Source organism: Carassius auratus, unplaced genomic scaffold, assembly GCF_003368295.1.
Source record: "Carassius auratus strain Wakin unplaced genomic scaffold, ASM336829v1 scaf_tig00026110, whole genome shotgun sequence".
Taxonomy (NCBI): Eukaryota; Metazoa; Chordata; class Actinopteri; order Cypriniformes; family Cyprinidae; genus Carassius; species Carassius auratus.
In genome coordinates, this window is record NW_020525488.1 from 71,497 (window position 1) to 88,807 (window position 17,311).

The window sequence follows — 17,311 nt, forward strand, 5'->3', positions numbered from 1 at the left end:
ATCAGGCTACAACAAACAAACAAAAAACACACGTGACTATTGTAAGAATCAGTAAAATATTAATAACTGTTTTCTGTGACAGGTTTATTTCATCTCCAAATGTAGCTTTTTAAGCCAATATAAGTTTCCACAGTGTTAAAACAGACATTAGTGGCTTGGTCACCTCCAGTCAGCACAAAACTGATGTTCAGCGACATTACGTGTTAAAAGGCCACATAAAATATTCATGTGCTGGTTCAGTTCGACTGTAAATCTCCAAGTGACTGCTGTACATTTTATGCCTCCCTTATTGCATTTAATATATCAAAAACAACTGAAACAGTCTTTGTAGTTTTCCTCCTCCAAGTTTAAAGAAGCTTCTTTAAGACTTTGGCCAAGAAAGCGTTCTCATCTGTCTTTAAATCGATCTACTACTATCTGAGACCAGAAACTGAAGAAGATTCACAGCCTTCAGCATCTGTCTGTAATCACCAACCCACCTACTTCCTGTCTTTATATTCTGAACGTGTTCAACTCCGAGCAGTTAGGACTCTTTGTTCACTTTTTTGTAGGATTAAGTTGAATGTGGTTTTTTGGGCAGTAAGTGGTAAAATAATATCATCAAGTCCATCAGTGATCATCAGATGTGTTAACTGTCCAACAAATCTCATTCTCTATCAATACAAATTTAAATAGATACATATTTACAATACTTTTTACATATCATACATATAAAATTAACTGAAGATCTTTAAATATAAACATTGGATATCCTGTTGCCGAAGTATTGCACGAATATCTCGGGATGTCCTCTGTAGAACTGTCCGAGCAGACGGCGCTTCTCTTTCAGACACAGATTCGAGTTCTCGTGAATCGTTTGCAGTAAGGTCCACAGCTCCTCTCTGGTGGTCTTCTGAACCGTTTCCAGGTAATCTTTTCCGGTCAGACGGCGACAGTACGTTGTTCCTAAGAGAGTGGAGATTCTCAATGGGTTTTCTTAGAAAATCAACGATCATAAGCCGTGGCTTATTTACAAATATATTAGTGAATGTACAATCTGAGGTATATTTGTAGATTTACCTGTGATGAGATCGGGATCTGTTCCTTTAATGACACTGGCCAGTTTATCACTAACAAGTTTGTGCAGAGTGACGGGAATCTAGAGCAAAAACACAGACAGATGATTACAAAAGCTGTCAACAGTTCATAAAACACAATTTCATGAGAGAACCACGAGCTGAGTTATTCACAACAAGGCTCTCATATTAAAACACAAGGACTGTTGCGATTATTACATATGCTGATGCTTTGCTCAACAAGACTGCATTTATATGATCAAAATACAAGTCATATATTTATAACAGTTTAAAATACATTTTACAATATAATGCATTCCTGTGAGTTTTCAGCATCATTCCTCCAGTCTTCAGTGTCACACGATCTTCAGAAATCATTCTAATATGCTGATTTGCTGATTATTACCAACAGATGACAACGTTTTTCGCTGCTTAATGTTTGTTTCAGGATTCTTTGATGAATATAAAGTTCAGTAGAACAGCATTTGTTCCAGACCCCAGACCTTCGCACAGTCGAGCACATTGTACAGTATATGTCTGATTGTATGTCACTGATAGTAGGCTCACCTTGAAGAGGTCGTGGTGGTTGTCCGTCATGAAAAGAACCAGAAGATCCACCTTCCCCTTGGCTAGTTTAGTCCCATACACAATAGCATTGGAGAACGCCCTCTTCACAGCCATTCTGTTCTCTATCTACAGAACAAAACAAACAATCAGCTGGTCAGGTTTCTGTAGGGATGTAGAAAGGGCATTTCTGTGGGTGGAATAAATGGTTTTCACAAGCACGGCCACCGCAAAGCTCTCTTTAGTTTCTGCTTTTAACAATGACACTTTTGTGTGAAAGAAACACTGTATTAGTGTTTTATTTAGCTAGAAACATACTGAAAGATCTGCATCAGTTTCAGTGCAGATACTGTATCCATTTCACAAATGATCTCTAAACACTATGTCATTTAAAAATACACCTGCACTCCGTATCATCCTTTATTTGTTTTACAGATAACTGACTGACTTGAGCATAAAAACACACACTCAAACAGTATTTCTCAGTCTCCACTAGACGTCAGATGATTGGTACCTACCTCTTTGTGAAGTCTGGTCTCCTGAGGGCCGGCGGCGAGGGCCATGAAGCGCAGTAACCTGCGGAGCTCCTCTCTACTGCGTGAATCCTGCAGCTTCAGACAGAGCTGAAGAGACTCCAGAGCCTGCTCCTGCTTCCCGTTCACTGCACACACAGAACAATATAATACATTCATCTCTGAGCAATCTGAAACAGCATTCCAGTGGCCTGTATACTCAGTGTTGGACAGTCACTAGTTACATGTGACGGTTACATGTAATCTGTTACAGTTACTGCAAAAAATGTGTCATTAAATTACAGTTACCACAGTTAAAAAATATTTTCACACACAAACAGACGAAACATGAGACACCAGTGTTTCAGGAGTTTAGCACACAGACACATGCTTATTTGATAACTCTTTTAGTTCCTATTTAGGTTTGTGTATATTCTTAATTTTTTTAGATTAACTTTGTTTTGCTAGATATCAGTGTTTCCTGTCAGAGCTGCAAAGATTTGATTTTAAATCAGTATTTAACCTCTGAACGATCTCAAAGTAAAACACGAAGCTAAAGTCTGATTTTGTGGCGGCTGTGTGTGGACACTACTTGTTACATTTTAAATAGAGTAACTTGTAATCTATAACCAAGTAACCTTCCCAACACCGCCTGTAGAACATTGCTAGGATGTTTTGAATGGTTGTTAATAATGGTGGGTGATGTTAATAAACAGGTTTGAATTATGCACACGGTATGATTTCTAAAAAAAGAAACTGATATACTGGTACAACTGGCTAAGCAACGTAAACAGCCATGAATAGAGAGGAGATACTTGTTAACTGCATACACTTCTGACTAATGGTTATAGTAGGATTAATAACACACAACTAAAACTTCAGTCGGAGACACTGAAGACGAACACAAAGAGGAGGAAATACTGTAGCAGGCAGAGCAAACTCACTGTTTATGATACACAAAATATTGGGGGAATAAACTGAATTGGGGGTGAGGAATGACAGTATATGAACTGTATGAACTTTATTTTCTTTTTTCTCACCTCCTTATAATGCATATTAATGTTTACAGCAGTAGTAAATGAAACGCTGTTTCACTGCTGCTTCATAAGCGCCACCTGCTGTCAGTGTGTGAACATGCGTTCTCACTCAGCACGTCTGCTTGTTTTTATTTCATGCAGATTTCATGCAATATAATTCCACAAAGCTACGGTCAGGCCGGCTAATGTTGCACTCTTATGTTCTACTAACTGCTAATTGCATTTAATATAAATTAGTTGCATTTAGTTATTGCAACTAAGTGTCCAAAAACATTACATTCAGTTCATGCAAATATATTCTTTTAATGTAAATTATTACATAATAACAAGTACTTCATCTTAACAGGGGCGGCTAATAAGCTAATAAGTTTAATTTTCTATAAAAGTCAGGTCAAGCTAACATATATTGGCGTGATCTCTCACCAAGCAGCTCGCAGACGCCTGAGTGGATGTCAAAGACGTGGTTGCTGAGCAGCGGTGGGTAGTCCGGCTGGCCGTAGTGCTGGACGAGGGTCCCGTAGAGGAGCTGCTTGTACTGGGACGTCTCCTCCGCACACCTGGCCAGTCCTCGGCTCACCTCCACCACCAGCTGATCAGGAAGAAACTCCAGACAGTCCACAGCCGCCGACAACCAGCTGTCTGCTCTGTTAATGAGACGGAAAAGGAAAGAAAATGATGCAAAGATAACAGAATCGATTAAAAGCACAGCCATCTAAAAATACACAACACTTAAAATGCAAGGACAGAATCAATGAATGAGAAGATGCAAGTTTACTAAGAGATTTCCTTCACCAGAATGTATGTGGACAAATAGGGAGTTTCTTGTACATGAGTGGGAGAAACCAACATGCTCCACGGTTTGGATTCATACAGATCTATTACATAATGACCAGCTGACACTGGACTGAACACATTTAGTGCAGATTACCGTGCATTTCAAATAATAATAATAATAATAATAATAATAATAATAATAATAATAATAATAATAATAATAATAATAATAATAATAAATGTTTTTACCCAAACACATCAAACAAAATCTATTATAATAATTTACATTTTTGTCTAGACGGATTTCGCAGAAAGTGTGTGTCACATCAAAGAAACTCCAGCGGCGTGTTTCCATATAAACCAGGCTTATTTCAGTTAGTCTTACTTATTTGATTACCAAATCAACTCACAATAAGTCAGACATAACTTAAATAAACCTGGCTTATTTGGTAAACCTGTTTTATGAAATGATGAAATGACGAAATGTAAAGATTATCATTACTCATTAACCAAAAAAAAAAAATACTCTTCCACGTTTTGTTTTTTAACCGCTAGGGGGCTATAAGTTACATAGTGTGACTATTACAGAGACTTAAATACTTTATATTTTGCGTTGAGTCAATGCAAGTATAAGATTATAACACAAGGATGTTTTTTATCTCAGCACTTTTGCATTGTGTAATATATTTCTTGAACAAAATGTAAAACTCTAGCTTTTGTCAGCGCAACTCTAAAACACCCCAGAACCAAAAAGAGAGTTAAACAAACAGAGAAGGAGCATGATATGGAAATGATCAGCATACTGAGCCTCACTGAAGGCCTTGAGGATCTCACGGTCGAGGTAGCTGCTGGTGTAGAGGAGGTCTGGGTCGCTGTCCATGCTGTGGAGGGGCGGGCGAGGGCTCTCGTTGCCCTCCAACAGGTTCTCCAGAAGAGGCAGCTCAATCAGCTTCAGGAGCCTCAGTATCGTCTGCTGTCGCCATATTTCATCCATCACTGATACAGACACAGTCATGACACATGTCAGCTTTAAAACTTTTAGGACAGATTTTATGACAATTTTGTCAAACAGTCAAAAAACATCATGTTTCATGACATTATACAAAGCATGCATATATTTCCAAAGAAAACATACACTCCTGTGATAACCCCAGATTCATCATCTGTGGTGTGATGGTTGTGTTCATGTTCAGATTTCCCAAAACATCCTCTAGAGACTTTTCCGTCTTGACAGGCGAGTTGTTTGAATACTCAGAATCTTCTTTCCTGAAGATAATAATCAGACAATAGTCGTGAGTATGTCATATGTCTAAAACAGTTTCCAATGAAGGATCAAGCTGAACGAGTTTCATGCATTCTCATAGGAATCACCAAATAAGGATTTTAAGTCCATGGTTCACTGTGATGTTGACATTTCATGGGCATTTATTGAGGATTGGCTTTTAATAGCAACCTCAGTCGAGTTGACCCATTTCAAAAAATAAAATCTCAAAGAAAAAACAATTCAGAGAAAATACCAAGCATTCTGTGAGATCTCTGTGCAACTAAAAGGTTTTACCAGCACTTGTATCTACTGTAAATGGAAACACAATGAACTTTTCTGCATGTTTTCCACACATTTTGTTATCTGCCACTGCTTTTTCTCCCAAAAATGAACATTCAGTTATAATGAGAGAAGTAATGATGCACAATCATTATATGTCAAATCTTATCATGAATTCAAATTATCACGTTCATGAGTGATTCTAACACAAACCCGACTGATTTGATTTGGCTGATTTATTATCAATGAATAACGACTTTTCATTTTTGATTCCTCACACAAATGACTTCGATTTTAAAATATAACTTTAAAAAACACTTGGAATTGTATATGGACCACTTTTATTGTGTTTTTGCCTCCTTTTAGAAGCTTGAAATCCTCATTCCCCATTCACTGTAATAGCATGGAAAAGAGCAGCCAGCACAGTCTTCAAAATTTCTCCTTTTATGTTTCACAGATAAAAAAAGGTCCTACAGGTCTGGAATGACATTGATTCATTTCAGGCCACAGTCTTTTAGAGAAAGCATTAGGAGGAAGGTCTACAACCTCTACAAGTTTCTTATATTTTCTGATTATACAGAATACAGATTCACTGAACGAAGGTGATTTGACCTACCTTTTGTCACATTCACTATCTATATTCTCTGAGCTTGATGCGCTTGGGGTCGGCCTGTTTAGAAACCTGTACAGACTACAGCTGCTGTCCTCAAACTTGGCTTGCCTCTTTTCTTTCCCAAACACCTTCGTGTCCACCGCCTCGAAGACTCTGGCCTCCATGAGGGCCTGGCAGAGGCGGACCGCTTTGGAACGAGGCACCTCCTCGTCTCCGCAGATCTTGCTCTGAATGATGTGAGCCAGAACCACATCCACGGCCTCGGAGCCCAGAAAGCAGTCATGGTAGATCTTCAGATTGTGGCGTCTCCTCTTCACCTCCACCTGCGTCTGAAGGTTGTTGATGATGTTCGTCCAGATGTACGTGGCTCGGAATGGTTTCCCAGCCATCCCTGTCTCTGTCGAGAGATGGACTGGATGAGAAACGCCAGAATAATGATCTCAGCCTGCATTCATGTGTTTCCCACACATTCAATAAATCGATAGCTTTTGACTGAAAGGAGATGCATTTAATACGTTTAGTCAGGCTTTAAAAAGAAATTGAATTTGGCACTTTCTGTTATTAATACTGGAACGAGTCTACAAAATGAAGCTTCTTCAGACTTCTGAAACTGGACCAAGAGGTTTCAGCTATTTAATTTCAGCTCTTTATCATTATCATCATCTTGACAGTTTCTAGAACATGAAGTTTCCCATGTTTTGCTCTCATGGCTGTAACGCTGGACTAAAGAAAGCTTTTACAGATCCTACTTCCAACACAAAGAGCATCCGCTTCCAAGAACAATACTGTACCTCATAAGCCTTATAAAAGACACTCTCTGATCATTTCTCGAAAGAAGTGTTTCCTGCTGAATTTTATGTGCAGCTCTGAAGTAATGATTATGACCCATCAGGGATCAGGATATTTACTAGGGGTGGCTATGAATGTTGTGATGTCATAGAGACGCACCCCTAGTCTTCAATATGAAGGCTCTGCGTCAAGTGGACAACAGCTGGCTTCAATACAAAAGATTCTCTCTAGACTGTGGTTCAAGAGTTTTTCTGGGAAATCTGAGATGCAGCGAACAGTAGATTAATGCTAGCTGTGTGAATATACAATATAGTCATTGTTTGCCCCTCTAAAAAACAAGTACTTTTTAGCATGTTTTTGAAAAGAGTTCTTGTAATTACAGAAATAGACTAGAATATAAGTAATTTGCAATTAAATGAAATGTATTATAGTTTAAAGTTGAATTGAATTTGTTTAACATAAGCGTTTGAGCCACTTAAATAGAACGTATGTACATCTTAATATGTCATTTCATAATTTCTTGTACTGATAAATTTTTTTGCAGAATGTACCGGCAACTATTTATGAAAAACTAAAACATACTTTAATGTAATTTCTATTGAAACTTGTATGCCACATGTTTTTTAAACATATTTATAATAATTTGTGATTTAGTACATTTCAAATATATTAACTTTAAAAGTAACTAGTGGTCGACCGATATTGTTTTTTGACAGCCGATGTCGATATATTGAAAAGCAGAGGCCGATATAAAGCCGATATCATTTAAAAAATATATATTTTTAAGATATTTGAAATCATTTTACAATGGATTAAAAAATAAATGTGTAAAATAAACATACTGATACTTTAGCTGACAAGTATTTTCACAAATACATTTTATACAAATATCATTAAAAAGGAAGTAACTGCTGTACCCAACAGGGCACTCAGTATTCTGGGAAGTTTGTGTGCATTGGAAATCGTTTTCAAATAAAGCCATGATAACACTTATTTTACATACAGCATAGAGACAATTACATGAATATGACAGTGGGCGAATGCATAAAGTGCAGCATAATTTGAAATCACGTTTAAAGTTTAAAGCACAGGCTGACCATCACACAGAGAACACGCAATCATGCTGGATAAAAAGGCACACTTCACAAGATATCACAGATTAAATGTTCATTAGTCATTCAAAGATTTGTTTAAATAATATAAATGCGTATTTACTTAATTCTGATGGCAAACAAGAAAGTATTATAATTTTTGCCTTTCTATTACTAGTAATATAAAAGCAATCGTTATAATATTTTTTGTATACATTAATTCCTTTGTTTAACTGTTTTATCTGATTATTAGACAGACTTCAATTCGTATTAGACGGAACTGTTAACGACGACGATGAACAAGAGAGAGTTTGAGCACTGTGTGCCAAAATAAAAGTCCCACCTCGAACACATCGGCCAAGCAGAAAAACTTTTCGGCAGATGCAGATATTTGAAAAATGCCAAATATCGGCCGATATATCGGTCAACCACTAAAGTAACATCAGATAAAAATTTTATCTGTATTTAAAGAAATATCAATTAGGCTTTACGCTTTAGATAACATCAAATTTAGTGCATTTAAACCACGACAAAAGATTGCTTTAAAATGTACTTAGAGAAAAAAATTATTTTGACTATTACAAAGCACTTTTTTACAAAGTGCGTTAGATGTTATAAAAAATTTATATTTAATCACTGTTTTTACAAATGAGCAAATCTGGAAAAGCTTTATTTATCAAGGCAGAAACTAAAAAACAAAAATAAATTTAGTTTCTTTCCAAATGGCTAGATTTGACTAGACTCGTCAGATTCATGCCTCCATCTGATAACTAGTTGATAAGGAAAACGTCCTTGTTATGTTCACATCATGTAGGCTTTAGTTCATTTGCATACCACTGGTTGAAAAACTGTATTAGTAGCCTACTTGCTGAGATTTTGGTGTTAAGTGTTAACTATTTGAAATAATTTATTTCATATAAAAGTAACTGAACCTTACAAACAAGTATGATGCTAGTGTACTACAGGAATGGAATGACGTAGTTAAAATTAAAATATGATGCCCCAACAGAATTATGAAAGACAAAAGTTGTGACATTTGTCGAGTATGGTAGCCCATACTCAGACTTGGTGCTCTGCATTTAACCCATTCAAGTGCACACACACAGCAGTGAAAAGTGAACACACTGTGAACACACACCTGGAGCAGTGGGCAGCTATATCCAGCACCCTGGGAGCAACTGGGGGTGCAGTGCCTTGCTCAAAGGCACTTGAGCCCTGGGTATTCAGAGTGGAAGAGAGCGCTGTTCATTAACTCCCCCTCACCTACAACTCCTGCCAGCACCAAGACTCAAACCAACGACCTTCTGGTGACTAGACCAGCTCTCTAACCATTAGGCCACAGCTGCCTGCCACAGCTGTGGGTACAAGCCTGCATCATGAAAAATGTCTGAAAAAAAAAATTTTTGTTGACATTTTTGTTGTTGATTTGTTAGTGTGCATGAATAATACCGGTGTAACAATCAAATGTGAATCCAGTATCTGCAGAATACCTATGGTGTTTGTCCCCATGGACAGAGAGCATCTGCTGCAATCACTCCTCTCCTGATGGCCAGCACACATTGATGTGTTTGCCCAACACTCAGATAAATAACCGCAGAGGGAGAGCACCTCATGATGACACAAATACACCAGGCTATTGTTATAACACAGAATCATGTTGAAAACAACTTAGGACAAACTCTGCTAATTTGTCCTAAGTGTATAAGAGTTATGAGAACTAAGAGCTCTCTAGTTTGTCATGCACAGACACGCCAAATGCTTTTACCCTCTGGCTACTGTAAATGCAAAACCGCGTCTGAATGAAAATGTATGAATGTATCTCTCTCTCTCTCTCTATATATATATGTATGTGTATATATATATATATATAGAATACACATCAGAAATGCATTATTTATTTTTTATTATTTTACCAATTACAGACAACAATTACAAGACAAATCTTATATGTAAGGACCAAAAAACATCCTTTCCGACATAAAAATGCAGTAATATGCATATTTTTATTTTATTTAAGCTATTTAGCATTTACATTTTAGTTAAAAACGAAGTAGCTTATGCATTCATATTTCATAGGTGCAAACACGAAATAAAATCAAAACAGTCAGTCGTACACGCAGAGATCTACCTGGAGGTCCGTGCATGTAGTTGGGGTTAAAGCCGGTTGCGTCGCGCCGCTGCTGTATCGAAGTGAACCATCTCCTTTGGTCTCGTGCTGTAAGTAGCTGATGTTCACACTCGCGCGCTCTGAGACTGAACTCATCTACAGCCAAGAACCCGCGCGCTCTCCACACCCTCGCCGTGACGTCACGAGGGCAGTCGTGAGCTTATTAGCATAATAATGAGTTCATTAACACTCAAACAGTAACTGAAACTTGCGAATGCTAAACAAGCACCACTAAATATAAATATTTCCGTTATAAAGACAGCAAAAAACTTATCTTGGCCTTTCATGGTTTTTTGAGATATCGATATTTAAGGCCTAAACAAGAAATTAACCATGGTTCCCCCCAAAATACCACAGATATATTGGCATTTCTATATTCTATATAGTGGCAACCCTTGTTAAAAAGAAGTGTTTCATTTTATTAACTGTACACTTGTATGGTATTCAAATCTTATATACATAGATAGATAGATAGATAGATAGATAGATAGATAGATAGATAGATAGATAGATAGATAGATAGATAGATAGATAATGAAATAAAAATATACTTTTATGACTTTCTTAACACACTTTTAAAAAGAACACTTTGTAATAGTGCTAAACTGAAAGTTTAACTGTACATTTTCAATCATTACATTTTATTACTGCATTTAATTTGATTTGACTAACAAAAGCACATGTAAAATACCTGATTATAAATTCAAATTTAGCGTTAATGATATTTCATTTAAAGTTGATCTATTTTAAATTGCATCAAATTCATTATCACTGTACAAATATATTTTTAAAAAGTGTATATATTTTAAATATATTTTAATGTAATTGTAAATGATATGCAATTAAGTGTCCAAAATCATGTTCAGTTTAGTTAAATGTATTATTAAAAAACTGCTTTTTCCATAAGTGTTAGATATATGCTAAAGTACTTTCATTTTCTTCCAAAATTTATCTTTCATTTTAAACAAAACAACATTTAGATTTGATGAGATTCCATATGTTTTATTATTATTATTATTATTATTTCTACCAGTCTGACCAGGAACACTTGAAATGTATTAGGCTAGTCAAAAAATTATTAAAATTATGAAATATTTAAGTTAATTAAAATAAAAAATAATAATCATCAACTGTTCTGCAAGTATAGGTGCAATATTTGCCTCTGGAGGTCAAATGAGACTCTGTGAAAGTCTTGTGTCACCTGAGATAATGTTGATGCTTATCAAGATCATAAACAATTACAAATAATTTGTTTCAGCATCTCAATCTCAACTGGTTGAACAAGAAGAAGTCTGATAACCGGGAAATAAACAGACAGCTTTCACAGCATGGTGTGTGGTTTTAAATGACAATTCAGTTCTTAGAAAACATGACTAGTTCAAGGAATTTAGCCTGACCATGATTTACTCAGAAATATTAACAGACTGTGGATAATAGGGGCTGAGAAAACTGTAATTTGATATGCATATTTAATGCATCGCTGCATAGACTGGCCTCTGTTATGAGAAACCCACAGGTCATTTTTAATAGCGTGCATTTGCAGGTCCTACTTCACCCGCCTTGTAAATCATTGCCAATGGCATCCCCATAAAAACCTTCAGATGGATGTTATGGCCATCTTGTGAAAATTTTAGTGGAATAATGAGAATAGAAGGAGAATTCGGAAACAACAACTTGAGAAACGTATAAGATTGCTAAAAAAAGTGAGAATGTGTTATTTTGGTACAACATTCAAAATAAGAGATTTTGAAAATCCTGAGCTCAGCAGCAAAGCAAAACCTAGTCCTAAGCACCAAAGGAAGAGTCAGTCTGGACTATGTTTTTAGTGTATAAGTGTCAGTGTTGAGATAGTAGCTAAACGTGGTAAAGAAACCAGTTCGACGGGGGAGGGATGGGATTTATCTAGAAAGTCATTTTCTACGGCTCTTCCTCATGATGCTTTGTCTGAGTTTTCAGGCCAAACGATTGTTAGACAGATTTTGCCTCTCAATGCTAGCTTTCACACTCTCCAGGGGGTCTCTTTCACTCATTTTCCCCAAGTCATTATCCCTTTAACTGTCCTTTTGCTTGATTTCAATACACACAAACACTGATTTAAACAGCATGTGTCAGTCGAACATCCACAATCTTCCACATTCCTCGATTTAACACTAATATTTTGTCTTGAAAACTAGTCCATAAAAACTTTTAAAGGACATAGATAACAAACTCTTCAGGTTTGTCTGAGAGGTTAGAGATACTATAAAAAGTGTTTACTTACCCACTCAGAACAACAGACGATGAAAAGTTCCAGAGTTGACCTCATGCAAAATACATTGAATTAAAAATCTATAAAACAAAATAAGCTCTTGGTAAAAGTTAGGCTTCCAAGCACTAAAAACGCATGCGTGTCATCAGAACTAGTTCTGTACGTTTCTGCGTCCTGTGTCACAGGTTAAAGCATTTTCTTTTTACTCTTGAGTCAACACATTCCTACAGCTCAGGGTTAAATCATGCTGAAGAACCTGTTAGCAAGGTCAGAATACCTGGCTGTTGTTCTGCTTTTCTTATCAAGAACCCAGAGCCGCCTGCCCTTCCCCTACACTGCCCATCTGAGCTCTTTATGTTGGGTGCGTTATCACCTGGGCATTATGGGAACACAGGGTGGGATAAGTGATTACTGATGACCAGGGTGTTACACTCGTTGTCACGTTCATTGGTCTGGTCATGTTTGACATCACAGGACACGTATGAAATGTCTCGAGGAATGTTTGAATCCCTTGAAGAACCAACCAGCTCACATTTCCCATAAAATCGAAATATTCGAAGAAGTCAATGGCACTCGACAATGAAGTCTTTTTGTGAGGAAGTGTTTGCACTATGACATGCTTTGTGACATTTTTTCACTTTTTTTTATGAGCCCCTCCCCCCAACTCTTCTTACTGCCATGCACAAAAATAAATTAATTCATAAAAAATAAATCATTTTGTCCTTAGGCTACTGGTATAAAACGAAAAATGTTATCTTATCTAAAATATTTCATACTTCACAATTAAATATTCACACATTCACACACACACACACACACACACACACACACACACACACACACACACACACACACACACACACACACACACACATATATATATATATATATATATATATATATATGAGATGTGATAGAAATAACAGGCAGATATGCAGACTTTCAATGTACTTTTGAATTCTGACTTAGTAAAATCTAATCTTGTAAAAATGAAGCCAGTTGGGGTCTTGAAGCTCCTGTCTGATGCACCGAGTATCTCCAGGATGGATGGTTAGTGGGTGGATTGTATCAATTGCCCATCGATTGTCCCCATAAGTGAATTCCAGTCTCAGTGAAACCAGAACAATGAGTTGACCGTGTGTCAGAGTCCCACACGGCCCCAGCAGCACCATCCTATCCATACTCATGTGTCCGAGACGTTTGGGACTGGACAAACATCCAGTTCTGCAATATCCAGCCTGGAATCTACCAACACCCCTCACTAGACTGAACTGGACAGTGGCTTCCTTCATGACGGGCCACTCGTGGATACTGAGGTCTTTGTTTCCAGCCACAGAGATGTTTGAGATTGCTGCATTGTGGCTTGCGACAATCATATTTGATTCAGCAGCCGTACTGAAGTAACACAGTTTTAGACACACGACTGAATAGTTATTCCATGAGACAACTACAGAGCAGCAAGGACACCCTCGTGAAAAAAGTAGAATGTGCACTTAAAATCTTGAGTATACTTAAAAATTTATTCTTACAATATAATATTATTGAAGTAAAAGGCCACTTAAAAGGACACTTTCATGAGTTTCTTAACACACTTAAGTACACTTTTAAAAAGTGCACTTTAATAATGTCAAAAAATAAGTTTTATTTCAAAATATATATTAAATCATATTAATAATTTCATAGTGCTTTGAAGAAGTGCACTTATTTTGATGTTGACTATCATACTAAAGCACATGTATTTTAAATGTATTCAATTGCATTACAAATGTTAAAGTTTCGATAGAAATTATGTTATGTCATATTTTAGGTCGCCATAAATGCTTGTCAGTACATTAGGCAGTACACTTTATCCATATTTCAAAAGACAACTTAAGTTCAGACAATTGCATGTAATTTAAATTTGAACAATAATACATTTTTACTTGTGAATAACATGCATTCGTTCCAAAACATTACATCCAGTTCACACTTATGTACATTATTTTAAATTATATTATTTGCTAAAGAGTATAGAGAAGAGATTATACTCTTGTAGAGCACAAGAGGAACACATATTTTATTTAATTACTTTTATAATTAATCTGATTTTGGACACAAAGCTTCATTTGATTTGAATCTAGTTTGAGTTAAATATAATTTTGCTGACTATATATAACCATCCTCTTTTGTAATGAGGCAAAATATCTAGAAAAAAAGTCAGCATTATTTCTTAATACATTCATCAGAAATCAGTACTGCAGATTTTATAAGTGATGTTCTTGATTTGGTTGCTCTAAATTCCCAGAGCACACAGACAATGCACGTCATCTTGTAAAGCTGTGTAAAACCAGGCTAAAGATCAACCAGCCTCTCCCAGTGGAGCTATGTCAGTGTGCTAAGAGATAAATCACCGGTCACAGCTTACTGTCCATCACTGCAGGAAGAGGAACAAGGACAACAGACAAGACAAAAAAGACTTGACTCCGGGTTTGAGACTCGTGGCAGAAACAATTTCTCTTCCACCGAGATTCCTCCTCCTATTTAAATCAACACAGCTGTTTCAAAACTTTAAGCACACTTCAAGTGATTTTGGACTATCACATATGACCTCAAGGTTAAAATGATAGATGTAGAGATTTTAGTCATGTAATATTTATAAGCCTGAATTTGCACTATAAACCTGTGCATTTACGATTGTGATAATAAATTAAATTAAAAATGATAATAAATACTAGTTTGCAGTATCAAGCAGCGTAACGGATGGGTTTTGAACAGTTAAATTAACCGGAAGCACATTCAAGATAAAAACGTCTGTGTCCATTTGAACATTGAAATGGTGAATGCAGTTTACATCACCTAAACACGAACAGTTATTTTCCCCAATGCATTGCTGTGTCTCAAACCATTGTCGAATAACTGCTTATAGGCCTACACAACAATTAATAAATAAGTTATTTCTAACATTTTAGATACAATTCTGTGAGTAACCTTTTCCCCCTTTTTTGGTCCCGCAATGAAATCAGTTTGATTTTAAATGAAAGCAGAAGAGCAGCAAGACACTCTAACAGTGGTTCTTTCAAGAATGATACACATTTATAAACAAAATTGGTTTAGTGAATGACTCAATAGCCCCTTTCACACTGCACGTCGGACCCGCAATATTCCCGTAACATTGCCTGGTCGCCTTCTGTGTGAAAGCAACCACGTCCCGGAATTGATTACCGAATCGAACCCGGGTCGGGGACATAGTAACATTGCGGTAATCGATCCGGAACGAGCGCTGTGTGAACAAAAGCCAGATCTAATTCGGTATCGAAGTGATGATGCAAGTTATCGCGTGACTTTTTTACCGGTTGTTTTGAAGGAAGATCAACATTCGCGACGAAAACATATGTGCAAACTGTAATGAAGCAGAGATCAGTTAGTTCCTCACTTTCCGCACTGACGCAGATATCGTTTGCTTGCTTCAGTTAAAGAATAACGTGCCAAGCTTTGTCGACTCGTACATTACACGTCACGCGCTGATGTCATGTGTCGTTACGGGTAGGGATGCTCATATTGACCGTTTAACCGTTAACCGAAAGTAAAAATTTTGACCGATTAATACTATCAGTTAAACGGTTTGACGTTTTTTTTTAAGGTAATTTTTGTTTAGTTTGCTGCATGGTTTCGAAAATAAAATAGCCTAGGCTACTATATAGCTTATTTATTAACTCACGGAGCGCGTCGGCACGCTCAACCACACCCGTGACACATGCCTGCAGATTTTTTTTTTTCTGAGCAAGGGAAGCAAAATGAAGCGAGCGAAAAGAAGCACTTTGTGGGATTATTTTAACAGAAAGGGCGACGAAGTTACCTGTAAATTATGCGGCGCCGTATTAAAATACAGCAGTAGCACAAGTACGATGCAGTAACATTTACGAAGCAAACACCCACAAGCTTCGAGTGATGAAGGGCAACAAACTCTGCCCTCCATGTTATCAGGGAGAAGATGCGATGCACGGCGATCTCAGGAGATGACGCACTGATTATCCAGAAGCAGATGTTGACATCTACATGAGAGACGATCCTCCTTCTCTGGATATTAATCCTCTTGACTGGTGGAAAGCAAATAAAGGCGCTTCCCGAAGCTGGCCACTCTAGCGAGACGTTACCTGTGTATTCCCGAAACATCTGTCCCATTGTAGAGGGTGTTTTCTGCCGCGGGTCTAACTGTCAACAGGTTGCGCTCCAGACTGACCCCACATCACGTTGATATGTTGCTTTTTTACATAAAAATTGGACAAGGTTTTGAGGTAGGGCTGCTATTTTTATTTAACGAAAAATCTTAATCTAACGGGAAAAAATCCGGTTTGAAAGCTTCGTTCAAACGGATTCAGTGTTTTCTTTTTGTCATCTTAATTTGTTAATTATTTAAGTTAAAAATATATAGATTTAGTCTAGGCCTAGTTTGTATTTAATTTGTATTATTTTATTCTATTTTTCTCTCACTGTCAGAAATGCTGCAGGTGCGTGGAAATTTAAACGGAATCCAGGTTCTGTTGTTGATCTGTTCTGTATGCTGCTGTTTGCACTTTGCACGTTAAAATAAACCCTTTGATGGAAAAAAAAAATTGTTTGTATTTTTTTAAAGGGTCACAGATACGCGTTAATTTTATTTGTATTTAATGCCAATTCAATATTATAATCTTATCAGTTAACGGTTAATAATCGATTAACGAGCGGCGGTTGTCGGTTGGGAAAATTAATCGAAATGAGCATCCCTAGTTACGGGATCTTCAAGGGCTGTGTGTGAAAGTACGCACATATACCGGGTCATCACTGGCAGTGTGAAAGTGCCAAATCTAGCAACCAGGGAACAATTACAGGAACACTTTACCCCTGTATTTGCCGGAATGGCAGTGTGAAAGGGGCTAATGACTAATGACTGTTTCATTAA

At 36.9% G+C, this 17,311-nt stretch overlaps 1 protein-coding gene across 2 annotated transcripts; it reads right to left on the reverse strand.

Moving 5' to 3' along the window:
- Window positions 1-67: 67 nt before the first annotated feature.
- On the reverse strand, window positions 68-12,719 carry LOC113078613 (DEP domain-containing protein 7-like). 2 transcript variants are annotated; one of them, XM_026250934.1, is made up of 9 exons: window positions 12,406-12,719; window positions 6,102-6,495; window positions 5,078-5,208; window positions 4,746-4,938; window positions 3,592-3,812; window positions 2,138-2,280; window positions 1,623-1,748; window positions 1,060-1,138; window positions 68-945 (listed from the first exon to the last, which is right to left on the reverse strand). In XM_026250934.1, the coding sequence occupies exons 2-9, from the start codon at window positions 6,485-6,487 to the stop codon at window positions 731-733; spliced, it is 1,494 nt and encodes a 497-aa protein (XP_026106719.1). In that variant the 5' UTR covers window positions 6,488-6,495; window positions 12,406-12,719; the 3' UTR covers window positions 68-730. The 2 variants fall into 2 exon arrangements, with proteins under 2 accessions (XP_026106719.1, XP_026106718.1); XM_026250933.1 differs by lacking the exon at window positions 12,406-12,719 and adding an exon at window positions 10,107-10,224.
- Window positions 12,720-17,311: the final 4,592 nt, after the last annotated feature.